Consider the following 27,375-nt stretch of genomic DNA (forward strand, 5'->3'; position numbering starts at 1 on the left):
ACAAAGCAATGTTCAAAATAATTGATTTTAAATTTAATTATTGCGCGCAATTAATTTTTACATTTTTACTTTTAAATAGATATATTTTAATATTATAAACTGCGTAATTACAAAATAATTTATATTTCTTAGATATAAACTTTTAAAAATATGATAAATAAAAAAATTTCTATTTTTTTATATATGAAATATTTAAATAAATATATTAATTTGAAATGTTTTATAAAACATAAAAGTATCTGAAAATATTAATTAATAAAAAATTTTATAAATGTTTTAATTATTTTAAAATAAAATGGAATATTTTTTATAAGTATATATGTATTATATATGTTACAATTTAAAATCACTATTAAATCACAATCAAAGAAATAAAACGAAACGAGAAATATGTATATTTTGAATATATATATTATTGATAAATAATTTATATATTATTGCGTCCGCGGAACGCGGTATATATCGAACGCGATATATATCGAACGCGCGCGACACAATCGGCAAAATACATAGCATACGCTGACGCTCGTGCACTCGTAAATAATAACGCGATTTAAGGTACATAAGAATTTTAATAAATCGCGAGTAACATACAAGAATTCAGAATAATCGTAAAACGGATCACAAATAGCGCGCGTCCGCACAACTTGACAGCTGGGCTTAGACTCTCTGACAGTCGTTGTTTATAACAATATCTTGACAACGCGCGCGAAAACGATCTTCTTCGAAAGAATTCAATGGGTGACGAATACATTCAGCGGGACGGGACGCGGGGACGCAACAATATAATAAATAATGAATGTGATAAATAATTTATATTAATGACTTACATCATATCATATCTTATTGATCCATCCACTTCCAAAACCTCCTTTTTTCTTTTGCTTCCTTCGCTCTTTTCTCGTGGCACTTTAATCCTCGTTGCACTTACACTTATTCACGAAAAGTTCCTCGTTGCACTTGCAATTGTGTTTAGAGAAAGAATTTGATAATATATGAAACGTCTCACATCACTACTTCACTGCTCAAGAGCCACTAAGCGAATGATCGTAAGTCAAGAACATTACCGCGGTACTGTTTATATCGTCAGAGTCGACTATGTATAGAAAGAATTTGATAATATATGAAACGTCACTACTTTATTGCTCAAGAGCCACTGAGCGAATGATCGTAAATCAAAAGTATCGCATAAACAGTATCGCCTTTACCGCGATACTGTTTATATCGCCAGGGTCGACTATGTAAAGAAAGAATTTGATAATATATGAAACGTCACTACTTTATTGCTCAAGGTTACTGTGCGAATGATAATAAAGCCGTGTAACAATAGCCGTATTAACAATAGCGCGATACTGTTTATCAAGGTCGAACACGGTGTTATTGATAATTCTCTCGTTGCCGAAATATTTTCTGTAATATAAAATATTCGCGCGCGGAATATTAAATTATAGAAGTATTTTAATTTATTGATTTAAATTGATTATTTTTTAACAATTTATCATGGAGCCTTTCGTTACGCTATTTATTTGCATCTATAATTCGATTGTTTTCTTTGTATTCTCTCATAATCTAAATTATTTTTCAAGTAGAACGATAAAATAACACGGATGAAATATATTTGTGACTCTAGGTATTGAAATAATAATTATTGTCCGTAAAGATCGCAACGATCGAAGCAATTATTTAACATTTTGGATTCCTATCATTTAATCGATTCTCGATTAAATTGTACATTGTTTAATTAACAAGGATTGTTAAAATTTAAGGTATTGGTCGAAATATAATTAATTCTAATATTGTTAATAAAATATAATAAGCATCAATGATCGAAAGTTCATAACATAATTAAGTCTCTTATCTCCTTTTATGTATATTTTGTTTCAATTTTTAATCACGGTAATGAATGATTGCGATTCGATAAAGATTTATAGTTGCGATACAGTTTCATGTCGTGAATTTATTTTTAATTAATTAATTTATATTAATATTTAAAGCAAATTATGTTTCAATACTAATCGTAATCGTGTTTAGTAAAAAAATTACAATACAATACGAAACGTTTCTCACCACTACCTTATTACTCGAGAGTCGAAGACAAAGCCGAAACATAGCGCGCTACTGTTTATATTTTATATTGCTAAAGTCGAACACCGTGTTATCAATAATTCGTTGCCAAAATATTTTATATATTATAAAATGTACATTAACGCGGAATATTAAATTAATAAAGTATTTTAATTTATTGATTAAAATTGATTATTTATTAAACAATTTATCCTTTCATTATGCTAATTATTTGCATCTATAATTCGATTGATTTACTTCGTGTTCTTTCACAATCCAAATTACTTTTAGATTGTCAAGTAGAACGAAAAAGTAACACGGATGAAATATATTTGTGACTCTAAATATTATAATAATAATTATTGTCCGTAAAAATCGCAACGATCGAAGTAATTATTTAATATTTTGGATTTCTATCATTCAATCGATTTTCGATTAAATTGTATATTGTTTAATAACAAGGATTGAGAAAATTAAAACATTGGTCGAAATATAGTTAATTCTAATATTAAAGCTTTAACATAGCGCGCTATTGTTTATTTTTTGTATTGCCAAAGTCGAACATCGTGTTATCGATAATTCGTTGCCGAAATATTTTATATATTATAAAATATACGCTAACGCGGAATATTAAATTATAGAAGTATTTTCATTAATTAATTAAAATTGATTATTTATTAAATAACTTATCACGGAACCTTCCGTTATGCTAATTATTTGAATTTATTCGATTATTTTATTTTCAAAGTCATATTCTATAATATTTAGTTTTGCATTTTAGAAGACTGACTTAGAGCGAGCTAAATAAATAAATAAATAAATAAATAAAAAATAAATAAATGATGTTGAGAAGAAAAAGAACACACATAAATAAATAAATAAATAATAGCGTGGAAAAGGAGAACATACTAATATTTTTATATAATAAATTATTATTAATTAAATTATTTATATTTTTATTTATATTATTTATATTATCAGAGAGACATATATGTTACCCTCTGAGAACATTCGTGGACATTGGCTTTGTAGTTCATGTTCACGTTTTTATATCCACAGAGGGAGTATCGCTTCCAGGGATCACCTAAAAGCGGGCCATGACATCTCTCAGTCTTCTCTCTGATTTTATATTCAAGATTGTCTTGACTCTGGTTTTAGGTCGTCTTAAGATTCTGTTCAGCCAATGAAATAGCCGTATAACATTTTCAAACCTTACTTAAGATGATCTTGAATATAAGATCGGACTATTAATTCCGGCCTCAGTCTTCTCTCTGCTATCAATAAAGATCCTCGAATAAAAGTTCGAACATTACTAGATTAATTCTTACTTATTTTAATTTTTAGCCAAAAATGACGAAATAAATAAGAATAATTTCTACATTGACTTCTGATCATACAATTATCATTTTTAGCCAAGTATACATGCTCGTATTCGAGACTCGAGCATTATCTCATCTCGGATATTATCAAGGCTTCTGTCAAGTCACGTGGGCCTAACCACTCTCCGCCCACTTTCGACTGATTCTTCTGTGTTGTGCATGTGTCAACGTCGCGGCGCGTTGGTATATGGATCTTATATGGTCACCTAGGCTTATGCAGCTTGTGTAATTGATTGCATACAAGTGGAAAGATCAGCAAGCTCATATTCGAGATTCGCCCACGGTTGCGGAATGCGCGATTCCAATTGACATGGTTTTCTCTAAAAAAAATAGCATAACGCAAAGTCAAATACATACAGCAAAGAATAAGGTTCCCATGCTGATGTGTTAGTGTCAAGAATATGGCTATATTTAGCGTATGACGACTGACCGTTTTGGAGCACGAACAGTGCCGTTGCTCTGATATAGCTAGCATATCGTCTGTGTTTACGGTCGATAATTTGTGACAAACGGAACGAAAATGGAAGATATATTTCAATGGTGCCGTGAGGGCAACGCTATGCAAGTCCGCGTCTGGTTAGACGACACTGAACATGACATGAACCAAGGGTAACTACTCCAGAACTCCTTTTTTGGAAAAGATCTACTCCTCAGATATCGGATGTTGTGGTTTCTCAGATGAGCTGACTGAATAATCACATGATTCTGCAAAGAATATTCTTGTTGAGAATATGAAACAAATAGATCATAAATTTATATTTGTTTGTTTATAGTTAAAAAGTTATAATAGTTAAAAAGAAGATAATTGTAACAATTTTATTTGTGACAGTTTGGATATTGTTTCTTAAGAGATATTTTAAGAAACTGTTTACATGTAAACCATAATTTAATAACTTGCCTTTTAATTCCTATTATATTATTAAATAATTTAATTCCTATTATATTGTAAAATACTTTAATTAAATATGTTGCTCTATATATAGAGATGACCATGGATTCAGCCCACTTCACTGGTGTTGTAAAGAAGGACACTTAAAATTGGCAGAGTTGCTCGTCAGCAGAGGTGCACGCATTAATGCTACCAACAGAGGTGATGATACACCTTTGCATCTTGCTTCGGCGCATGGTCACAAGGAAATAGTACAATTGGTAAAAGAATTTAACATTGCTACTTGTAAAAGATTGTTAGAACTATTTGCATTTATATGAGATGGATGATATACAACTTGATTTTTATAGTTACTTAGAAATCGCGCTGATGTAAATGTCATAAATGAACATGGTAATACTGCCTTGCATTATGCTTGTTTTTGGGGAGATCAAGCAATTGCGGAGGAATTGGTTGCAGCTGGGGCTCTTGTGTCCATTGCCAATAAAGATGGTGACACTCCTCTTGATAAAGCCAGAGGTGTCATAGCCAAGAGACTGCATGGTATGTAAAATGTTTGTAAAGCTTGAATTAGTATCTTTTATATTGGGATGTATGATATCTCTTGTTTTTCTTTAGATTTAGCAGTGGAATATGGACAAGATTTGAAGAAAATTCAATTCAAGGATCAGAGCTGGTTAGGCTTGAAAACCAGGAGCCGTAAGTATATTTCTTATATCGCAAAAGAGTTTATATGAGACATATATACGAGTTATATTTATTTTTTCCAGGAGATGCGACTCTTTCTCGACACAAAGGAATCAGTATGGCAGATCTCTCTCTGCATACGCATCTCGCGAGCACACCCAGCGGCGAAACTTGGCGAGGACGATGGCAAAACAATGATATTGTCGCCAAGATATTAAACTTTCGCGAATGTACTGCGCGCATCTGCAGAGATTTCAACGAGGAGTTTCCAAAGTTGAGAATCTTTTCGCATCCTAATGTTCTCCCGGTTCTCGGTTGTGTGAATCAGCCGCCGCAGTTAGCAACCGTTTCCCAATATATGGCACGAGGTAGTTTGCATCGTCTTTTACATGGCGGAACGGGTGTTGTAGTGGACACAGCGCGCGCTCTTCGATTAGCACTTGATATCGCCAGAGCTATGGCATTCCTTCATGGTTTGGATCGGCACAATAGATGCAGATTTCATCTCAACAGTAAACATATAATGGTAAATCTTTAACAACTACTTAATTACAAGAATAACTAAATATTTAAATATTTAAAATCTATGCATAATTAATATCGTTTATCCAAATATATCCCGCACTGCATTTCAGATCGATGAGGATCTAACTGCTCGTGTAAACATGGCAGACGCAAAGTTTTCCTTCCAAGAAGTCGGACGAATTTACGAGCCGGCGTGGATGTCGCCAGAAGCTTTAAGTAAACGTCCCGCAGACATCAATCTTGAAGCAAGCGATATGTGGAGCTTTGCTGTTCTTTTATGGGAATTAGCAACTAGGGAAGTACCATTTGCAGATTTATCACCTATGGAATGTGGCATGAAGGTGGTTATAAAATTCTCATTTATATTACTAAGTTGTAATAATATATATTAAAATTTTTTTATCTCTGTAACTTTTAATGATGAATATATATTTCTTATGAAATTACTTTATATAGCAGTATCGAATTTAAATATCAAATTACTAATTGATAATTTGTTTTAGATTGCATTGGAAGATTTACGAGTAAGCATTCCACCAGGTATTTCTCCACATCTTGCAAAGCTCATTCGCATCTGTATGAATGAGGATCCAGGCAAACGACCGTCCTTTGAAATGGTTATACCAATTCTGGATAAGATGAAACGTTGAATTGTATGTCTGATACTGCTCGATGCAGTAAGACGAATATGAGATATATATACACATCTCCAGAAAAGATTTTAATCAAAAGTGCCTAACGAATCTCTATATTTATTAAACTGCCTGAAGAATTACCATTAACAATGATAAAATATTTTTGTATCATTGTGTTCTATACAAATGGATGAATACTGCCTTTAGAAATTTAAACTAGACTCTAAATGGACTAATATTTTTTTTAGCTATTATATATTTAATATAAATATATAAATGTTTTGTGGAATCACATTTATATATTATAATTTATAAATAAGTATAATTATGTAGCTCGATTTCTGACCACACTAGACGTTAAATTGCTACAATTTTTAATAATAAAAAGAAAAGAAATATAAAATAATAATGCTATTTACACATAGTAGAGAGCATATTTTTTATAAAATTTTTGGTGACTCATTTTTTGTTCGCTATCAAATATATTGTGAATATTATTTGTATATTAATATCAAAGTCACATACAAAAATGTATTATTAAAAAATGAATATTTGTATGCCAATGAATAATTTTATTAACAAATGTAAACAAAAATATATTATTGTTACACATACAAGAAGTATTTAATTCATTGTAATTCGGCGATATATAAAAAAATATTTTGCCACATTTCTGCGATAAAATTAATAAAATACAAATTTGATATATCAGTAAATATTTTAATAACTCTCTCTCTCACACACACACACTTCTCTATTAATTATTTTATTATGTATGTGTGTGTGTGTGTCTATCGCTACTATTCATACATTTTATAAATCTATCGAGAAATTTTTTTCTATAATTTAAATTAACATCTGTTATAAATCTGTTAAAAAATTTCAATATTTACTGTGTCTATATACGTATATATGTACACATACATATACATGTACATGTACATATATAGAGAGGTATAAGAATTTCACATATTCGCGCAAGTGTCAGGCTAATATGTAACTTAAAGATGGCTGCTGTACATAAACTTTTCCGGCTTATAGGGAGGACAAAGTTTTTAAATAATAATGGCTATTATGCAAGCAAGAACCCACGGTCATTTTGTACGATGATGCAGCAACCACAGAAAACACAAAGTTTAGTGAAAATCGGTTTAATCGGTGCTGTTACCGGCGTTGTTTTGGGTGCAGGTTATGCCTTTCACGAGATCAACAAAACTCGTGAAAATATCGCTCTGGAAGGAACGCAGGCAGAAATTACATTATTGAAACATAAACCTCCTGTCACACCATCCAGGAAGGTACTTCAACGATTATCGTGAAAAATTTTACCGCATTTGCAGTATTTGATAAGCTATATTTTTCTGTCCAGGTTGTATCTCCAGTGGATACTACGGGTTTAAATGTCACGTTATTTCAGTATCAAACATGTCCGTTTTGTTGCAAGGTAAGTGAAAAATAAATTCATAAAAAATTTTGTTTATCACATGCAAGTAGATTATTTTAACACTACACATTTATCGAAGTACTTGATTCATTATAAAGATCAATTTCATGTCACTCTATAGCATTAAATTTACATTAGAATTACAAATTTAGAATATATGTTATTATTATTATATTGCACATCAGGTACGATTTATATATAAAATTAATTTCTATCTCAGGTTCGAGTTTTCTTAGATTATTATGGGATATCTTATGATGTTGTGGAAGTAGATCCAGTGCTCCGTAAAGAGATTGGATGGTCCTCTTATAAAAAAGTTCCAATCCTTTTGACTAAAGTAGGAGAAGGCTATCAACCTTTGAATGATAGTTCCATGATAATATCTCTCCTTGCATCTCATTTACATGACAAGTCTTATAAGGTTGAAGAGTTGGCTAACTATTATCCAAGCATAGCGATGCATGATGAACATGGCAAATTTAAATATGAGATCATAAATAAGTATTTTGTCATGTTTAATAAAAATCTTCCAAAGGACAGATCAATGAATGATATAACGTATGTAATCTCTAATTAATATATAAAATAATTTATCACATCTTCATGCTTGCAATTTATCATTTCTTCATTTCTAGTGAAGAACGTAATTGGAGAAAATGGGCAGACGAGGTATTAGTTCACACTCTTTCGCCAAATGTATACAGGACAATTGATGAATCTTATAGAACTTTCAATTGGTTTTCTGAAGTGAGTGAATGTACAGAATAAAAAAAATATATGCAAAAACGCGATGATGTAAATAAAATTAAAAACTGTTTTATCCAGGTTGGCAAATGGGAGGAATACTTTCCATTATGGGAGCGAATGTTAATAGTGAATGTAGGTGCAACAGCAATGTGGTTGATAGGGAAAAGGCTCAAGAAGCGACATCGTCTAAAAGACGACGTTCGACAATCATTATACGACGAGGTGAATTACTGGTTGCATGCTATTCGTTCGCGCGGCACCGAGTTTATGGGTGGCAGCAAGCCCGATCTATCTGATCTTGCAGTATACGGTATCTTGAAAAGTATTGAAGGCTGCGACGCTTTTCAAGATTTATTAACTCACACGAAAATCGGCATTTGGTATAATGGTATGAAAGAACAAGTCGATACACATTCTGGTAGTGTGAATTTAAGTAGATAATATATACATACATCAACGATTACATTTCCGTGTGTATAGAAAATTATTTATTTATAATATAAATGATAATAAATAAATGATATTATTTTAATTATTTTCTCTATCAAAATTCTCATAACTTATGTATATGTATCTTGCATAACAGTGTTCTTAAACTGCACAAGGTAGTTGACGAAATATAAGTTTAAAGCCTTTATTTTGAGCTTCTTGCATTTCGTCACCATTTGTAACAACATAAAGCACGAATGGTTTTAAGTCCGCTGTATAACAATTGAAAGAAATATAGTATTTTTATAATATAATGTATAACATATATGTCTGAATTCTCTGCACCATTACACTTACATGTTTTAGTGATAAATCCATTTCCGCAAAACCTATCTGTATTAGTGGGAACTCCATTTTCACGTGGGTCGGGTATAATCACAAAATCATTCGTGCAGCTCGCACCAGATTCTGCTACCAAGTCTGTACCTATTAAAGTAAACATAAAAGTTAAATGCTGTGGCAAAGTATTACAAAAAATATATATTAAAAATATATTCAATGATATATAATTCGTTAAAAGAAATTCTCGAGAAAAGATATCTCTGACTTGTACGGTTTACCTATTATATCTGGATCAAACGATCCTGTATCTCCAGAAACGGAGAAGGAAAATCTGTCCATTTGAGACCACTCGATACTGCAATATCCTAAAGCCATTCTGACGCATACACCGTAACGGTTATTCACCAATTGTCGCGTTCCAATTTGAGGAGCTACAATCATTTATTTTGTTTAGATTATTCTTTCACAGATGTTTAGATTATTCTTTCTTTTATACCACATTTATGACATTTATTCGATTGACACGTACCTCGGGCATTTTCTGTTGTACCATAGTTGAAACTCATTACAGTATCAGAGACAGTCTTGTAATATTGTAAACATCCATTAGGAGCTGAAACCAAGATGAGAAACAATTCTATGAATTTCTCGAGATAATATAATGAATATGTTCACGTACCTCTACACACAGAATCGCATGCTATTTGCTGAATCCTTATGTTCCAGCGTCGATCGAACGCGTAACCCGCGTTAGTGTCGACGGATATAGTGATCGGCGTCGCTCCGTTGAAGTCAACGTATACTGAAATGCAATTTAATTAATTCTCTATTTTGCTCAATTTGAATTTTTATTAATCTATGGATTTACCATGTTGATTAGTATTTTCCCCGCATATTCTGGGTACCGTTGACGAACCACCAGATACTAGAAGTACGTCAAAATCGCAATATCCAGTTGCATTGGGTTGTGCCCAAGTGGCCTCCAAGAAATCCAACCGCAACTGCAAATATAAAATGTAATAAAATTTAAATGTAATAAACAATTGAAAAATCGATGCAGAATGTACGCACCTGACATATGTTAGAATTACAACGTTGTACCGTGATCGTGCATCGTTCTCCTCCTTGATAAGTGATTGGATATCTTGGACTTACGAAATATGTATTGTTCATGTTAGTAGTAGAGCCGCAAGATTTTTGAACTGTGATATAAAAGTTGCGTTACTTGTATTATTTATTAAGTAAGTATATTATTTTTCCTTCTTTTTAAGTATTTTATTTAGTATTTTTTTTCCTCTTTTGCTACTCACACACACAACAAGTGCCTAATCCGTTAGCGCACGATCCTGAGGGATTACCTCCGTAATTAATGCACTCTCGTCTTGTGAAACACGTGCCGTTGAGTTGATCGGTGCTCGATAAGCACTGGGTGTTGGCGAAACGCACAACACTGAATAGCGGAAAAACTAAGGAATAAAGATATTAAATCATTTAAAATACTTCCAATCGATACTCGTTATTCAATTAAATGACTTACACTTTCCCTGATGATTAGAATGGGAGTTGAATGACTGAATCTCCAAAGCTGCATTATTCTTTAAGGATTGATCCCAATTAATAATTTCACCGCTTATAACAGACACGAGAGCAAAGCAGCCGACTAATAGTATACTGATCATGTCTGGCGATGCAACTGGCTTTAAGAATTACATATTCCGGCTCTAAGAAGATACCTAACGGCAACGATGTATGCTCAAACAATCATGGCAATTAGCAAGTAACCGAAACATCAAGTTTACTGCATGTTCAACTGTGCATTGTATATGAGATAATCCTTATACATTCTTGTATAATACAATCATAATATAATGTATAACGCGCAAGAAAATAACAAATTTTTTATAAATAAAAAGCAATTTATATATGTGTATGTTGTCTCATAATAATGCTGTACAATCATAATAGATTTAAATAGATATAAAATATTCGTAACAATTTGATATATAAGTATATTGTGTAATCTCTACACACACAATAAATTTTTAATTTCACATTATTTCAACCTATAGTCACATTCGGTGTTCGACAAAACGGACAGTGTCCATGTCGTAGTAATGCTAATTCATAATCATCCGAATGAAACAACTAAAATACATAATAATTATATAAAACAAAATTCTATCTAAATTTTCTTGATTAAATAGCATTTTTTTCAGTAAACTTACCTTTAAACAGCATTTACATAAGCTAATCTGGAGATCAGGTAAAAGATTTCTAAAATATCTAGTCTTAAAGGGCTTAGGCCATTTAATAATTATTACAGTGGACGGATCCATACTCTTCAATATTCCCCTTCCCACAATTATCGTAGAATTATTGGATTTTTCCTGTGAAAAGCATGTCATTTTTTAATAAAATAATCATTTTTTTATAAAATAACAGTACACATAAACATATATATTTAGATATGTTCATTATACCTCATATCTTATTAAACGCGCGGTGAAAAGATCAGCTTCATTGGAAGTTACAGTAAATTGATCAGAAACTGTGAGCTCGTCAGAGGATGGTAATGGTTCTTCTATTAATTTCTCTGCTTCTTCATCTGTGATGTCATCCTCTAATTCGAATTCAACTAATGGCAAGATTTCTGTAAAACGATATTAGTTTAAACAGATTTACACTATACAACAATTTTCTAAGGAGAAAAGGGATATAAGAAACTTAAGAATCTTTAAATTATAATCCAGGCTGTATTTTGATTATTACCTACCGAACATAACGAAAGAATATTGAAATTTCAGTCCACATTGCGTACAATTACTACCAGAGATATTACTCGTCGGTAATAACGGATTGAATGTAGAGCATTTGTAACATAGAGGCAATAACTCTTCTGGGTCACGATACGGATAAGATCTAGCAGCTAGAGTGGATGTTTCCACTTGTGCCAGAAAAGTCGCAGAAATTTTCATCGAGCGTAATTGATCTAACAATTGCATGACCAGCTTATTAGCACCTAATATTCGTGCTTGTTTTACAAGACTGTACATTATCGTTACTTTTGAGACACCTTGTAGACGCATATTTTGTGTCTTCATAAGCAGATACCTCGAGATATTAAATAATGCTTCTGGCATCAGAGATGTGAAAGGTTCTTCCTAGAATATATTAACTTGTAATTTTTTTTAAAAGAGAATATTCTAAGAAGATATCGTATAGATATGTAGTACATTAATATATACATAATAATAATGTAACATTGTAAGGTATTATCAAAATATCGTACCAAATATTTATGTACTTCGTGATATGCATAATAAATATCCGCTTTGTTAGAGTATTTAAGGAACATCATTTTTATCTCTTCCGCATTCTTCGATAAATTTAAACTCAATTGCGATAGGAGCCAATAAAAATAAGAGGCATCGCGATATCTTCTTTCTGTTATAGCATTATTAGCTAGCATTGTAAGTACAATTATGGATTCCTCAGGTTGCCCCGCCATTTGGAATGCTGATAAATAACAAATATCAAATATCTCAATGTTATACATATATTTTTTATACGTGATGACAATTTAATACCTTCTTGAGCCTCGGAAAATCGTCCAGTCTCCGCCAGCCATCGTGCATACGGTCCGTATACTCGTGACTTCAATTTTGGATTCCTTTCCGCAAGTTCGAAGGCCTCAGGCCACGCCTGTGCGTCTACGAGTACATCGGCAACGTCAGGATCATCCCCGAGTCTGCTAAAAATCTCTGCTGCGCCATGTGAAGCGCCTAATTGTTTAAGTTTCTTGGCAATCATAGACAAGTTGTCTCTGTCCGCCTTATCCAATTGCCTGCCTACTTTGATCAGCATGTCAATCCAACCGTATTCGGCAATAATACTGATGGCGCGATCGATGTCTCCCGCAGAAAGGAACATCTCGGCTGCGGCACGTGGTTCGCCCAAGCTCTTGGCCCATTCTGCTCGTCGTCGCAACAATACTGTACGATCCTGAAAATAAAGTAAATTATTAAACTAATCTAGTAGATATTATTCAGAGTCTTATCATGCGTCATTTACTTATTTCATTATTTTTATATTTTTATATTGTATACTGAGCTTGAAATGTTTATTATAAACGAACCTGTGTATTACCAGAAGCTATAAATTCTTGAGCAATATCGAACATTCGCAAGTCGGAGTACATATCCAAAGCGTATTGTTGCAAACCAGCTTTTTGATAAAGCTTTGCCGCATCGCGAAGTCTACCCATGGCGGCCGCAGCGGTAGCCATGCAGGCCTCTCGTCCCCATTCACCTGATTTTAATTTCTCCTCGACTTCGGATACGATCTCTATGTAGCGCAGTTTCTTCACTCGCGCAAACGCTGAGTACGCGATGTTTAATTCCAGATTATCTAGACACGTTATTCCCAAAGCAAGCCAATCCGATTCGGCTACGCCTAAACACGCTATGTCATAAGCGTGATTGTACAATCCAATATCCAGATATTGATACATGAATAATGATAATGGTACCTGCAAAATATTAAATTATATAATACATGTTTGTATATTTTATTATCTTGAATAATTCTGCGAGAAGGTTTACCTCTAACGTAATGATGGATGAACCGTTCAGGCAATACAGTTTGGAGCCGTTATGACCTACGACAAAACCGGAAAACTTTTGTCTGTACTCGGAAAAGTTGGCGACTTTTATCGCAAGATAGTTGTTGCCCGCAAAGCACATAATATCCTCGAAAGCGGTGTTGTATGCTACACTGTTGACATTTTGAAATTCCTGCAATTTCTCGCCAGTACATAAATCGAATATGGACAAAATACCAGCCTCGCTGACCACCGCCATCTTTTCTTTCAAGGAACTGATATCCAGACATCTCACAACATCCTCAATTTTTGTAATATGCGCAGGAAACGGATTGTCGAGATATATTTTTACTACATGTCCACTCTTTAAACCTAATATCAAATTTAATTCCATTTAATATTGCTAGTTTATTATTATATTATATTATTTTTATTTATATTATATAATAAAGAAAAATATCATTTATATTATATAAGGAAAAATAATAAATTTCTTAAAACTTATACCTGCTATTAGACACTCCTGTCCAGCGAGACCACCCGCTACTTTGATGTAAGTGATAAGTCCATCGAGTATCCATTCTCGTTCTATTATCCCGTTGAATGAGAGACTTTGTAGACGCTTTTCCAAGCATAAGATTAGATGATTCGATGTAACAACTAACAAATTGCAGTTCAATATCTGATTAAGTTTTTCCCGTATTCTATAATGCATTCCCTCACTGGTACCAGACGGTTCGTAAATGATTACACGCTCGGGCAATTGCACAGCTAATCTGTTTCGATACACTGCGATTCGGCATATCTAAAATTAATTTTCCATATTTTAATTATGTAATAGTATATTTACATTCTATTAAGTTATTTAAACATTTTAGATAACTCGATATTAATTCGAAAGAAGGTTGTCATGATACTTACTAGATCTTTACATTTAATTCGAACCTTTTGATTCGTGATTAAATGCTGTATTATTACATCAGTCATGTTTTCTCTATATGCATATCTGTCCCCATACAGACCATGTACAATGTTCCAAGTTAGTTGTAAATACGTTATCGTTCCGTCTTGAGAACCAAGCACCTATATAGAAAATCGTTAAATAATAAATCATAAAAAAAAGAAATGATACTATAAACAATGTACTATAACTTACAACATGCGAGCCAGTTGGATGAACGGCACAGCTCCATACCCATGATGAAAAAGTACCACCTACATTAACTAATTGTATTCCATCATGTGTCATTAAAAGACACTGCTTATTGCTACCACAAACGAGAAGATATTGTCCTTCTGGAAAGTGAACGACTTTCAATGGTATAAAACTGAGTGATCTCTCTCTTTTGACAACTTCTCCTCCAATATTGTAAAATGAGATAACTCCATTCCAATCAGCGATGCAAAGAATATCCATAGTATCATCTCTATAAAAAGATAAGTATAATTATATAAAAAAATATTCTCTGTTACAAATAACAATTATATCTTATATAGATTGCATGTACTGTATAGGATTCCATGATAAACTCCAGATTGGTACTCCAGGTTGTCGTTCAATACGTGTTCTTTCCTCAGCATTCTAAAAAATGAAATTATTATAAATTAGTTTAGAATAAAAAAGACTTGAAAAAATATATAAAATTAATTACTGAAAATTATTTAAAAGAAATAACGTACCTTATTTCTTATGGATACATATCCAGTTGCAAGACCAAGGGCGAAATATTGTCCATCACTTGTCCATGCGCAGCAATTGACTCTTCCTCCAGACTTATGTTTCTGCACAGCTTTCTGTTCTGCAGACCAAAAGGCAATGTCCGAGAGTGAACAGCTGAGGAGCTGATGCGAGACAGGATTAAAATGCATTGCCTGTACAGCTTCATTATGTCTAAATAAAATAAAAGTATATAATTTATTAAAGATCTTTCACATTTATTATACAGATATATATATATATAAAACTTACGAATATTTTAATATTCCTTCTAACTTGGAAGTCCAAATAATAACACTTTTATCTGCACTTCCTGAGGCAAATTTCTTACCATCTTTCGCATAACATACACAATATACTGTATCCTTGTGACCTGTAAAATATTATAAAATTATATTAGAGAAAAATTATTTTGCATTTAAGTGCTTTATAGATATATAGTTATACCTTTCAACGGTTGAATCAAAGCACCATCATTGGTCTCATATACAAGCACCTGATGGCCAGATGCAACAACCAATTGTGTACCATCCGGATTAAAACAGAGGTCATATATACTGAAATAATATCATTTTATAGTGCTAATAAATAAAATTGTAGTGTGAAAGAGAATAAAAATAAAGACTTGAAAAATATAATAAGTTTATTTTAATTCAAATAGCTTTATTTTAAGTTTTCGCAAAGTAGTCCAAAAAAAATATAAGATCAGAAAATGCAATATATTTGGAGAAGTTAATTTATAATTGTTGAGGTAAAACAAAATTATCCAAATTTTACCATTGATCTGCCTTTTCTTGCACCTTGTCGACCCATGTTGGATGTGCTCTCATTGTGTCACATTTAGTAATGATTGTTTAATATTATTGAATTAATATTACAACAATGTTATCTCATATGACATACGAGGATCTGTTTAGCATTCATACGGTTACCACGGAAACGACATATGAAAGGTGTGAGAAATTCCTTCCCAGGAAATATAACCGTAATGATCATGATATAAGCATTTCCAGAAAATATGTTAAAAATATATTACACGTCATTTATGTCATAAAATGTTATATTTCACTGATAAATTTTGTATTAAACCAGCTTATTCTTAAAAAGTTTATTCGAAAACATTTTCTCTCGAAGATTTGCAGTTTTTTTTTACTTGTAACATCATTAGATGGAGACAGTTTCAAGTTCTGATCTGTATATCAACACTAGATAAAGATTTTAATTACAGAGAGCGATTTATCGACTAATGTAAGTGTTATTTTTTGTCCTTTTTCTATAAAGATATGTTCAAAAATCCTATTGTGAAATATAGTAACTTTCAATTCAGACCAATCAGAAATCTCTGTCTTTTTTATCCTGATTGGTCAATCACTTTACGTAGGATTTTCGAACGTACTCTTATAAAAGCGTAAAAGCCAGGTTAAGTACGCCGTAAATACAAAATCCTATAAAGAGAGATGCGAGAGTTATGATGACTAATGTGAAATATTGATCCCAAAGAGATCAATTTCGAGTTGGATTATTCGATTGATGGGCATATCATTTGCTAAACAAAGTAACGTCAAAATGAGCAAGTACGTACTTTATATCTTGTGTTATGATTAACCTAAATTTATAACCATTTGCATTTTTTTTTTAATTTATAAACGACTGTAACTTTTCAGTCCTAAAAGCAACGAATCTGAGAAGAATGCCAAGCAGGGTCAGTCGAACAGCAGCACGAGACCGCTATCCATCGAAGGCCCTTCCACCTCCAATAATGTCTCCCAACCATTACCAAATCAACCCAGACAGCCAACCAATTTGCAAGGACTGCTCAAATATGCCATGGACGCGGCGCAGTCTGAGGATACGGAGAACAAATCGCCAATCTATCCTTTGGACGAAGAAGTATAGCATTTAATTTAATTAATCAGATGCACTGAAAGCTTTTAATTTGTTCCGTGCTTGTACGTTGCATTGTATATTACAGAAAAAAATGTTTTTGAACGAAGCATTGTCGTCGTTAACGGTGAACGTAATAGAAGAAATGCAGAAAGCTGTACAGACCTTGTCCAATGTCGGCGACCTACGAGCTTACGACGATTCGTCCGAGTACGAGAATGCGCTGGAAAGAATGGCGGATCTTGTCGACAATATCGACATAGCCAATGATTTTTACAAGATCGGGGGTTTTGCGATATTTCAGCCGTGCCTGAACTCGTCGCACAGTAATATCAGATGGCGGATAGCCGATATTATTGCTGAATTAGCGCAGAATAATCCATTTTGCCAAGACAAGTTGCTCGAAGCCGGAGTATTCCCTGTATTGTTATCCATCATCGACACAGATCCGTCGGAACAAGCGCGGATAAAAGCTTTGTATGCAGTATCGTGTAAGTGACAAAACGATATAAAGCTTGGTTTCTTTGATTTTTATATTATATTAATTATATTTCAAAAACAGGTATAGTCAGAGGACATCCAGCATCATTAAAGTATATGGACACAAACGACGGTTACTCGGTACTTTTGCGAGCGATGCAGAGCCCGGTGGAAAAGCTGCAGATAAAATCTGCATTCTTACTCTCCAGCTTATGTAGCAAAGATGACTCGAGCGATATAAAATGTACCTTAGTAAAAATGGGATTTATAGAACAAGCGGCAGGTTTGTTGGGTAGAATGAATTTGCAGTCGACCGTCAGGTAATGTATCTATAGCGTTTCGAAGCCAAATATTATGACTTCTGACATATTACTTTTCATAATATATTTGATCGGATATTATTTTTATTATAGAGAACAATTATTGAGAGTTCTTAATGGTATGGTAAATGATAATTTTTTTCCGGCACTGAAAGAATGTCGGCGTCCACAGTTGTGTTTAAGATCCACATTGGAGCAATTATTGACAGAATTAAAACCTGTAGAAAATCAAGATGAGATAGACATGTGTTCCGAGCTCCTGGATAAAGTATTTTTTGAGCCTGACACTAATCAAGAGAGATAACAAACTTGTGCATCACAATTTTTCTCCTCTAAATAAAATTATATGTAATAATATTATTTTGTAAATTATTATATATCTACCATTATTTAATTTTGTAAATCTAACATCTATCTGTAGTTTTGAATATTTATAATTTTAAGAAATAATACTCATGTGGGCAAGATTTATAATTTTAAGAAATAATACACATGTGTGCAAGATATAACACAAATAAAACTATTATATTAAATAACTGCTTATATATACTATATTAAGTTAAATCGACAGATATTTTGTCGTCAAAAAATTCATAAAACTTATATAATCTAACACATCTAGAAAATATCAACTTTCGACACGACCGACTGAATTAATCAATTGAAATTTTACATTTCCTATATCTTTTTCCTCTCTTGTGCGTTTCGCATATGACTCTATATTTTCTTAAGTAGAAGGTAATTTTAAAACGCATGTGTGTATTAATTTTTTTTCTCAATGTACTCCGATAATATGTACCGGCCTTTTTCCTGAATTAATTCGATGAACGATACGCTCACGTACATCCGGGCACGATGCGTCAATCAAACGACGCGTTTCATCATCCATCCCCACCACGCAACCTCCGTTGCGAACCAGCGTGTACTCTGCCACTTTCCTTCGTCTCTTCACTGCTTCATCGCGTGCTCTGTCTTCCTCTCGCATTCTCTTTCTCCTTTTGGCGCGCGTCTGATCTAGTTCAACCGAACATCAGCCGGTCAGTAGTCGGTAGTCAGCCGACAGTTCTCATCGGATCTCGATATGTGATCGTCTCTCTGCCGGAATTCTCCAGATGTCTCGAAAATTTCGCCCGCTCGTTCGAGACCTTAAGGAAGATTCTGGGAGATCGTGCTTTCCCTTGGAGCGGATCTCCCGAGCTCGGCCGACCGATTGATCCAAGATCGATCCTAAAAATCAAGAGGAAAATCAGAGATCAATCATCATGCAGCAGGATCAACAGCCGCGAAAGAGGAGCGTCACCGCTATAGAACTCGCCGATCACACCCGACGTCACGTCGAGCCGTCTCGCGAATTGGCAAATTGAAGTCACCGACAAATTAGCATCCCCTTTGATCAGGATCCCGAGGTATAAGTTGAAGAGAGAACAGAGATATCGGCGTTAATCCGATGATCGAGAATCGACGCGACGAGCGGCGTCGAGAGTGAGAGGCCACGTGGGTTGCAACTGATCGATAAGGATCCGATGCGAGAGCGAAAACGGAAAACTCAATCTGTGACATTTCTTCCAAGAGATAGAATCTCTCAGAGCGCGTAAATCGCTCTTTCTCTCTCTCTTTTCTTTCAACGGAATTTGTTCTGCAATGTAAACGAGGAGACGCAGGATCGACTCGGTTGAGAGTTTTCATCCTGGAAAAGACGAAAGATGATTCGGAAGAAATTTTTAGAAAAATTTGAAATTTTACAACCGTTCGATAACTAACTTGCATATTCGTACTTTCTTGCGAGATAAGAGAGATTAAACTTAAATTCTTCGAAATCTTAAAGACAGATGATGGAGTATCACAAGTTGCTGAACTTTGAATTGTAAGATATATTATTCGACAATATTATTCAGCGATAATTGAAGCAATTGGACAGCAAGAGGCAAAGCGAAAGAGAGAAAAAGAAAAACAAACGAGACATAGAGAGAAGAGAGAGCGCGAAAATTGCTTGTTGCCCGATTTTTTTTTTTCGCGAGAGCACACAAAAATGGAGAATGCACACGATGACATCGATAACAATCTCTGGGTGTTCGGATACGGATCGCTCTGCTGGCATCCGGGTTTCTCGTACGTCAGAAGCATGATCGGCTATGTCAAGGGCTTTGATAGGCGATTCTGGCAAGGCAACACCACGCATCGTGGGACGATCGAGAAGGTGAATTGACTTTCAGTTTTTCTTCATTCATTATTCTTTTCTCCCTTTATTATTGCCAATTATCGCGCTCGTCACTTATGACTGATTTAATATCTAATAGGCCGTACGTAATAGACGCACGTAGAATAAAATTGGCTATCTAGGAACACATACGCGGTTCAGTGGGAAGCGAATTAAATGAGATAACGAGATTATTAGACAAAATTGGCTTTAAATTTTCGACGAAGCGCTAAACGGAATTCTCTTTTTATTTAAAAAATATCTATTGTAATTTTATACTCAAGAAATAAAGATAAGAGATTTATTCGAAAAGATTTTATGGATTTTTGACAAAAATAATGAAAATTTTTTTTTTTTTTTTGGACGCGCGACTGTCCGATTATTCATATAGTCATATAATTATTATATAATTAATAATGTAATATTGAAAATTCATATATTCATATATTTGTATTATTATTACATAATTAATAACGTAATATTGAAAAAAAATTTGTAATAAAAATATTTAGTACATTAAAAATACTTTTACTACAATGATATCATTAATACGATCAGTCATTAATATGATTATGATTTTGTGTACTGATACTTGAGACATGTATTTTCCATTTACGCGATAATAAAGATTGTAAAACAGCTGAGACTACGGACTTTGAATAAAGCAAACATCCGTGGTAACGACCCTTGATCATGATACGATAAAATAACAAACAGAATCTCGCAACTACTAATACGAAATCAATTTTGCAATCGGGAAGAAAATTGTCTGCAATCGATTTAAAAAAAAAACATGTTTTTATATTTATTATGACGCTTAATGAAAATGTCGGAAATTAATCGATATTTCATCTCTTCTCTTCCTAATCGTATCCGAGTATCTTGACAATGCATGATATCTTATATTTGAGGATTTGTCCTTGCCATCCTTCTCTATTTTCAGCTGTTCGAATGCAATCGTATACCTTTATCAGTTTGAAAATTTGATTGACATATTACGTGGGTGACCGTTCGCGAGGTCTCTATCTTCCTCTGGACGACCAGCTTTTCGAGAAAATCTCTTCACATAATGTGATCGAAATATTTTAAGATAGACTTTTGTATATTTTGCTCAATCTTTCAATGTATATATATATTTTTTTTTTGGAGGGTATATATGTGTGTGTGTAATAAATTATAAATTGAAATGTATAAAGGAATATTTTATAGGTATCGAAGAGAGAGAGAGACAAAAATATGATTATGAAATTTTTTTATTAAAACTCTCTCTAATGTATGACCACGTTTATTACTGCGCATCGTTTTGTCTCGCGATAATTTTCAACCAGATTGATCGTTTGCTAAAAAAAGAACAAGCAGGAACTGATAATAAGGCTAAAAATCGTGAATGACCAGGCAAGGTCGGCAAGTTTTTATAACTGCATTTTCTGCGGGCGCAAGAATATTCGACTGATTGTTAATGTTACGTCACATCATCATATCATCACTGAATTTATTAACTTTGTATTTCGCTATGTCACAAAATACTCACTTTTAATTAAATCACTAGAAATTAAAACGTACGAATAAGTGTGTGTATCTCTCTCTCTCTCTCTCTCTCTCTCTCTCTCTCTCTCTTTTCCAAATTGAATTATTTTAAAACAGTCTCTCTATTGCATTATCACCAGATACATTTGGATAAGCATGGCATTTGTCATCTATATTTTCGTGTATTGTAAATATATACATATGTGCGATTATATGCTCGCGTGATTTCTACGAGTCACGTGACTTTTAAATTCGCGCGAATATTCTATTAATATCTTAATTTTGTCGCTCGCTACAGCATTCTTTCTGGCTTGGCCCAATTCCAAGCGCATACGTGAAAAGATACGGTTTTGTGCGCGCATTGATCGTTTATAATACAAGCGTGTGTTTCGGCTCGATAAGAATTCGCTCATCAACGTTCGTTTTGATAAAAAAAATATGCGCGGCCGAACTTTATGACGCAACGCGAAATAAAAATATAATTGTTCTCGCGAATCTTTCTTTCCTGTTCCTCTTTCTAAAATAATGCGCGGGAAAAATTCTTGTATTTCCGTATTTATTTTATACGTTCCTCCCTCCTTTAATTTTATTTCTCGAACGCGAAAAGGCGACGTTTGACATTTGCAGACTTATGTTTTCTCTTTCGCGCAAAACTGTTCTCGGAAAATTAATATGAATAATTGCCTAGAAATATTAAATATTGATAACAACATATAATGATAACGACATATTTTATATAAGAGTGTTTCTAAAGTGCAATTTCATTTATTTTTCTCGAAAAATGCAAATTTTATCGAGTATATATATGTATATTAATTAAGTAAAAAAGACTGGTCGATGTGCATCTACGCTCGTAGCGAATCGATAAAATGATATCTTTAATTTGATTAATAAGATTTATGGACCAAAAACAGGAAATCACTCTCTGTTTTTATTTGGATATAAATTTCATATAGAAACTGTCAACTCTCAAAGATATTTCTAGGACATCTCTCTGGTAAAATATCAAAGTATAATATTTTTCTTTCTTTCTTTTCAAACACTTACCACAAGACGAATGCGCTTTGCTTACGTATAAATTACGTGAAATTGTATATATAACCAGTTAGAAACCAGTAGTAACCGATATCTTTAAAGAGAAAGATTAGCTCTGTGTATATGTGTGTATGTCGTACATTACTCTTTGTTTGTGACATTTCGCAAGAACGCGATATGTATTTTCATCTTTTATCACAAAATAAAAATTATAATACAAACTATTCATTGCAATATAAAAATATATACGCAATATGACGTATAAAAATATAATACATACTTTTTATATAATAATATCTCTTACATTTCATCACGAAAAGATTTTCAGATTCGAGACTTGATTTTTCATACATGACTCCTATTTTACTTTCTAATCTTAATTTAAGTAGTTTAAATTAAAATATTAGTTTGTGGAATTAATGATATAAAATATAAATATTTATCTTAAATTATAATTAATTTATATATTTATTTTTATATAATAATAATAATTTTTTTTTATTTTATAGGATTATATTTATGTTATTTAGAGTTAAGAATTATATTTGAGTGAATATTATACAATAACGTTTTTTCCTTTTTTATGTTGCAGCCTGGACGAGTCGCCACACTAATCGAGGACAAAGAGGTACGGCAATTTATATCAGAGTAATTAATGGTCACTTCAGATACTATCGTAAATGACCAATTCTTGGGAAAGAAGTGTGGGAGTCTCGCGTGTAATGTAGATTTTTCTCTTTGCCGACAGGGAGTAGTTTACGGGAGAGCGTTCCAAGTTCAGGATAATGAAGCATTATCCTATCTGGAGAATCGGGAATGCGCTCTGGGAGGATACCTGACGACCATCGCGACGTTTCACAGCCGGGACGGGGGCAAGCAGTTTTCCGTTATAATTTACATCGCCACCAACAAGAACGAGCAGTGGCTCGGTGAAGCGTCCTTGCAGACTATAGCACATCAAATCACCGAGTGTTCTGGCCCGAGCGGACACAACGTCGAATATCTCTTACGGTACGAGACGCCCATGCGGTACTTCCTCTCTATTCTCATCCCATTTTCGAGCAATGAAGGAAAACTGTTATTTGGATCAAGCGTTACACTCTGTCTGATTGTAATGATTCGAATATTTTTCGATGCAACGCAAAAAATTAATTAAATTGAACATTAATACTTTTGCAATTTGTTTTGACTTCCTCCCACAGAAAGATAGAGAAAGATAGAGATGTATGTGGGAGGAGGTCGGACGTGTTTTTACGCCCATTTGATCAACGAGCGACAGAATCCATCCGTGGCAACGGCATTGACGCATATCCTGTGGAGAGAGCATTCACACACTTTTCAGCCTAACGAATAATTGCTAGAAAACAATATTCGCAGACTAGAAAAATATGTGAGGCGCAAGTGGCTGGATCGAGAATGGAACCCGAGTCTTTCGCTTTCCGGGCAACTGTTCTAGACTACTGAGCTGTCCAGACCTCACACCTAATGCTGCTTTTTAACACAGTGATATACGACTCCAGAGCGATGTTGGTATCTCATTCGATGGATGCAATGTCGATTGCCATGGAGGATCCCTGAAAGGTCGTTCGCTAACCAAATAAGTGCCGGTGGAGGTATTCGCGTGCATGCTGGCTTCCGACTGGCCTTCTGTATGAAACGGCACCGACGAGCACGCAGTAGAGTGACCACATCCCCCAAGATCCCTCTAGTATATACTAAAAAAATCCCCACTGTACCAAAGAACAGTGGCGGATGGACCCTAAAATAGGGCCGGGGCAAGCCTCCAGAGAAAGAGAGGGATGTATGTGGGAAGAGGCACTTTATTATTGAAGATATGTTTCTTAAAGAGAAATATAAAAAGAACTGTTTGTCTCTTACAAATCTTGTTTCATCACCGTTATTACATTGCTCGATATGCAATCTTTATTAATATTTTATTAATCTACAAGTAAAATATAGTGAGATGATGCATTCATATGTGATTGGTGACAGGTTGGCGGACTTCGTGCACCGTTACTTGCCGGAGGCGCACGACGAGCACCTTTTCACGCTGGAGATGCTGGTGCGTTCGCGAATAAAAGAGGAGAACATGTGTCTGGCGACGTTGATGGGTAATCGCGACTTCGACCTCAACGAAGACGCGGAGCCGACAGGTAATGAACGCGCAGAAGCTAACGATCGGCCGCCCCGCGAGAATTCCTTCCAGTTCAGCGCACGGATACCGTCCAAGAGCTTGCGTTGCGTGAAGATGTAGTTGATCGAATCCGGGTAAAGTTTTCGATCGGAGATACATGCGTGCAATTGCGAATGACAACTTATTTTCTTGCGCGACGTTCAAGTACAAACGACTATTTCGACGAAGATGTTAATTGGTAGCGAGATTACATTTCTATAGGAAGTGAAAATTCTGGGCAAATCAAAACTGTAAAAAAAAGAAGCGGAAACCTTTAATAAGCTTCGCTATGTGTATAATTTTTCCGTTGGCGAGAACACCAATACGCTTCTTTTATCGCCGATATGTATCGGCTTCGGTCTAAATTTAAAAAGCAGCTGCACATTCCATTGGGAATATAGTCTCTTGCTGCCGGTATACGTCTCTTATTGTTAGAGGCTATCATACGTGTTTATAAGACGGCTGTGTTAATTTTGTATCGCGCAACGTGCTGGACACGTGCACGCTTAGAGATCGTGAACTTCGTCGCTTCCTACTTTATTAATGTCAACTTACTCAGCTACGTATTATTTTTTTTAATGTAAGACATTTCTCATTCTTATCTTGGGAAAGCGAGGACCGTAATATGTGCGCGAGCGAGATAAAGTTGAAATTGTCCAAAGTCTGATATATTGAAAACTAGATATCTCGTTTTTAAGTGTTTATAAGCATTCTAATATTGCGAATTTATACTTTGTACATATATAACTAATTTTATACACTGACGCGCGCGTGCGTCTCTTTCACGCACATTAGACTACAATATATATTTCTATAATAAAAATGCTATCTTTTTTAAAGAAATATATTAAATATATTTACATTTTGTGGATATGTAAACGAAAATTGTAACTCTCGTTCTATGAGAGGATGTTTTTATCGGTATAAAATTTAGAAAAAATTATTAATGAGACAAAATAAGATTATTAATGAATGTATACAAAATGAAGCACGTATACACATGTTAGAACTCTCTTATCGTGCGTCAATAAGTTAGGAAATCATCATTCAACGATCGATATGTTAGGAATGTTTCTTATAGATTGTACTATCAATAAGGTAGATTACTAATTCTTTTATATTTAAACTTTTATATCTATAACTTTCCCCTCGATATAAAATACATTTTTCTTAACTAATTTATTCAATTTCTAAATCCTTATAAAATTATTTTCTTACAATATGACAAATTTCATCTGCACTCTTTCTCCATTAATTTTAGGGAATGGAGAAAAAGAGAGAATATTTAATGAAATATATTTTTATTTATTTTTTATTACCTATTATTAATTTTATTATCTAGAAATCGAGAATTTCGCGCAAATAAATGTAATAAAATGCGGTCGAAAAATTCATGAACGGTACATTGTAATATAGAACAGCCATTCATCCAGCCGCTTAGACTCTCCATGAATATTAGACTGTCTATCCTACGGAACGTTGCGTCGTACATTTTAGTTGCCATTATTTTACGTAATAATTCGAACGTTCAAGTTTTAGAAGAAAATTTTCTAGAATATATACGTTCAATAACAGTATTCTAACGGAACAATCATGTCCGCACCCTTCTCTCCCTCTACATCCTCCCTTTCTACTAGCGATATGATATGTATGATTACGTTTTTTATATGTTATATCGAGTAGAAATTCATGCGATTCATTCATCGATGGTCGTAAAAGCGTATCGCCGAAAATTCGATCAAAGAAAATTGCTCGCGTTAGCAATTTTAGTTCTATATGACATGTAATGTATTTATAATGTAATTATATATTCAATGTCACATCAAACAAAACGAAATTCTAAAGTGATTGACATTCCACTGAAATATGCAAGTAAAATATCAACTTATGCAATGTAAGATTTTTTTTTTTAATCTTTACATCAAAGGATTCAAGTAACGCTTTTACTGCCACATGTTATATATTCATATCGATTTGCGTAACAGATCGATAACATCTGTAAAAAAGTAAAGTTTACATCAGGTTATTTTTTTAGAAACGTATGGCATAACCAAGGAATAATCTTGCATCGATTCAAAGGAATTCGTATTAAGAATATTGAGGAAAAAAATTATATTAAAAGAGATAATCTTTCACTGTATTTTTTTAAGAAGAATGATGAACACGAATCTGCTATGATACTTGTGGTGTGGGACCGGTTTTTGCTAAAGTAAAAGGGTCCAGCCGTTCATAAAAAAGAAGAAAAGAGGACACATTTTGAACACAATCCGATTCAGACACGTCGCATTCGTGATGCAGTTG

General features: G+C 33.7%; 6 protein-coding genes across 9 annotated transcripts; 4 read left to right on the forward strand and 2 right to left on the reverse strand.

Moving 5' to 3' along the window:
* The first annotated feature begins 3,178 nt into the window (after window positions 1–3,178).
* On the forward strand, window positions 3,179–6,745 carry Ilk (integrin linked kinase). Of its 2 annotated transcripts, XM_083102260.1 has the most exons (8): window positions 3,179–3,364; window positions 3,477–4,052; window positions 4,427–4,592; window positions 4,683–4,875; window positions 4,951–5,031; window positions 5,103–5,545; window positions 5,655–5,885; window positions 6,048–6,742. In XM_083102260.1, exons 2-8 carry the CDS (start codon window positions 3,964–3,966, stop codon window positions 6,192–6,194), a joined length of 1,350 nt encoding a protein of 449 aa, XP_082958386.1. In that variant the 5' UTR covers window positions 3,179–3,364; window positions 3,477–3,963; the 3' UTR covers window positions 6,195–6,742. The 2 variants fall into 2 exon arrangements, with proteins under 2 accessions (XP_082958386.1, XP_082958387.1); XM_083102261.1 differs by lacking the exon at window positions 3,179–3,364 and having other exon boundaries at window positions 3,949–4,052; window positions 6,048–6,745.
* Window positions 6,746–7,147: 402 nt separating this feature from the next.
* On the forward strand, window positions 7,148–9,120 carry Su(p) (prostaglandin E synthase Su(P)). Its single transcript, XM_083101448.1, has 5 exons — window positions 7,148–7,477; window positions 7,549–7,623; window positions 7,844–8,181; window positions 8,259–8,370; window positions 8,449–9,120. Exons 1-5 carry the CDS (start codon window positions 7,187–7,189, stop codon window positions 8,809–8,811), a joined length of 1,179 nt encoding a protein of 392 aa, XP_082957574.1. The 5' UTR covers window positions 7,148–7,186; the 3' UTR covers window positions 8,812–9,120.
* Window positions 8,790–10,982, reverse strand: LOC145972672 (uncharacterized). The gene is made up of 9 exons (XM_083101449.1): window positions 10,679–10,982; window positions 10,452–10,607; window positions 10,213–10,343; window positions 10,010–10,142; window positions 9,821–9,943; window positions 9,671–9,754; window positions 9,420–9,572; window positions 9,157–9,285; window positions 8,790–9,071 (listed from the first exon to the last, which is right to left on the reverse strand). The coding sequence occupies exons 1-9, from the start codon at window positions 10,818–10,820 to the stop codon at window positions 8,962–8,964; spliced, it is 1,161 nt and encodes a 386-aa protein (XP_082957575.1). The 5' UTR covers window positions 10,821–10,982; the 3' UTR covers window positions 8,790–8,961.
* A 66-nt stretch (window positions 10,983–11,048) lies between these two features.
* Window positions 11,049–16,649, reverse strand: Oseg1 (intraflagellar transport protein Oseg1). 3 transcript variants are annotated; one of them, XM_083101445.1, is made up of 17 exons: window positions 16,236–16,647; window positions 15,906–16,015; window positions 15,711–15,831; window positions 15,422–15,632; window positions 15,250–15,323; window positions 14,898–15,168; window positions 14,663–14,824; window positions 14,249–14,546; window positions 13,743–14,113; window positions 13,277–13,669; window positions 12,729–13,143; window positions 12,431–12,657; window positions 12,215–12,302; window positions 11,915–12,130; window positions 11,622–11,791; window positions 11,367–11,528; window positions 11,049–11,286 (listed from the first exon to the last, which is right to left on the reverse strand). In XM_083101445.1, exons 1-17 carry the CDS (start codon window positions 16,286–16,288, stop codon window positions 11,200–11,202), a joined length of 3,429 nt encoding a protein of 1,142 aa, XP_082957571.1. In that variant the 5' UTR covers window positions 16,289–16,647; the 3' UTR covers window positions 11,049–11,199. The 3 variants fall into 3 exon arrangements, with proteins under 3 accessions (XP_082957571.1, XP_082957570.1, XP_082957572.1); XM_083101444.1 differs by having other exon boundaries at window positions 11,050–11,286; window positions 11,915–12,302; XM_083101446.1 differs by lacking the exons at window positions 11,049–11,286; window positions 11,367–11,528; window positions 11,622–11,791 and having other exon boundaries at window positions 11,976–12,130; window positions 12,204–12,302; window positions 16,236–16,649.
* Window positions 16,650–16,853: 204 nt separating this feature from the next.
* On the forward strand, window positions 16,854–18,499 carry LOC145972673 (hsp70-binding protein 1). Its single transcript, XM_083101450.1, has 5 exons — window positions 16,854–17,032; window positions 17,123–17,348; window positions 17,431–17,833; window positions 17,905–18,142; window positions 18,236–18,499. The coding sequence occupies exons 1-5, from the start codon at window positions 16,989–16,991 to the stop codon at window positions 18,444–18,446; spliced, it is 1,122 nt and encodes a 373-aa protein (XP_082957576.1). The 5' UTR covers window positions 16,854–16,988; the 3' UTR covers window positions 18,447–18,499.
* A 330-nt stretch (window positions 18,500–18,829) lies between these two features.
* LOC145972674 (putative glutathione-specific gamma-glutamylcyclotransferase 2) lies at window positions 18,830–26,651 on the forward strand. The gene is made up of 4 exons (XM_083101451.1): window positions 18,830–20,339; window positions 23,494–23,529; window positions 23,650–23,912; window positions 24,894–26,651. Exons 1-4 carry the CDS (start codon window positions 20,172–20,174, stop codon window positions 25,153–25,155), a joined length of 729 nt encoding a protein of 242 aa, XP_082957577.1. The 5' UTR covers window positions 18,830–20,171; the 3' UTR covers window positions 25,156–26,651.
* Window positions 26,652–27,375: the final 724 nt, after the last annotated feature.

Source organism: Camponotus vicinus, unplaced genomic scaffold (genome assembly GCF_025532165.1).
Source record: "Camponotus vicinus isolate PSW18456_S1 unplaced genomic scaffold, iyCamVici1.0 SCAF_6, whole genome shotgun sequence".
In the NCBI taxonomy this organism is placed as follows: domain Eukaryota; kingdom Metazoa; phylum Arthropoda; class Insecta; order Hymenoptera; family Formicidae; genus Camponotus; species Camponotus vicinus.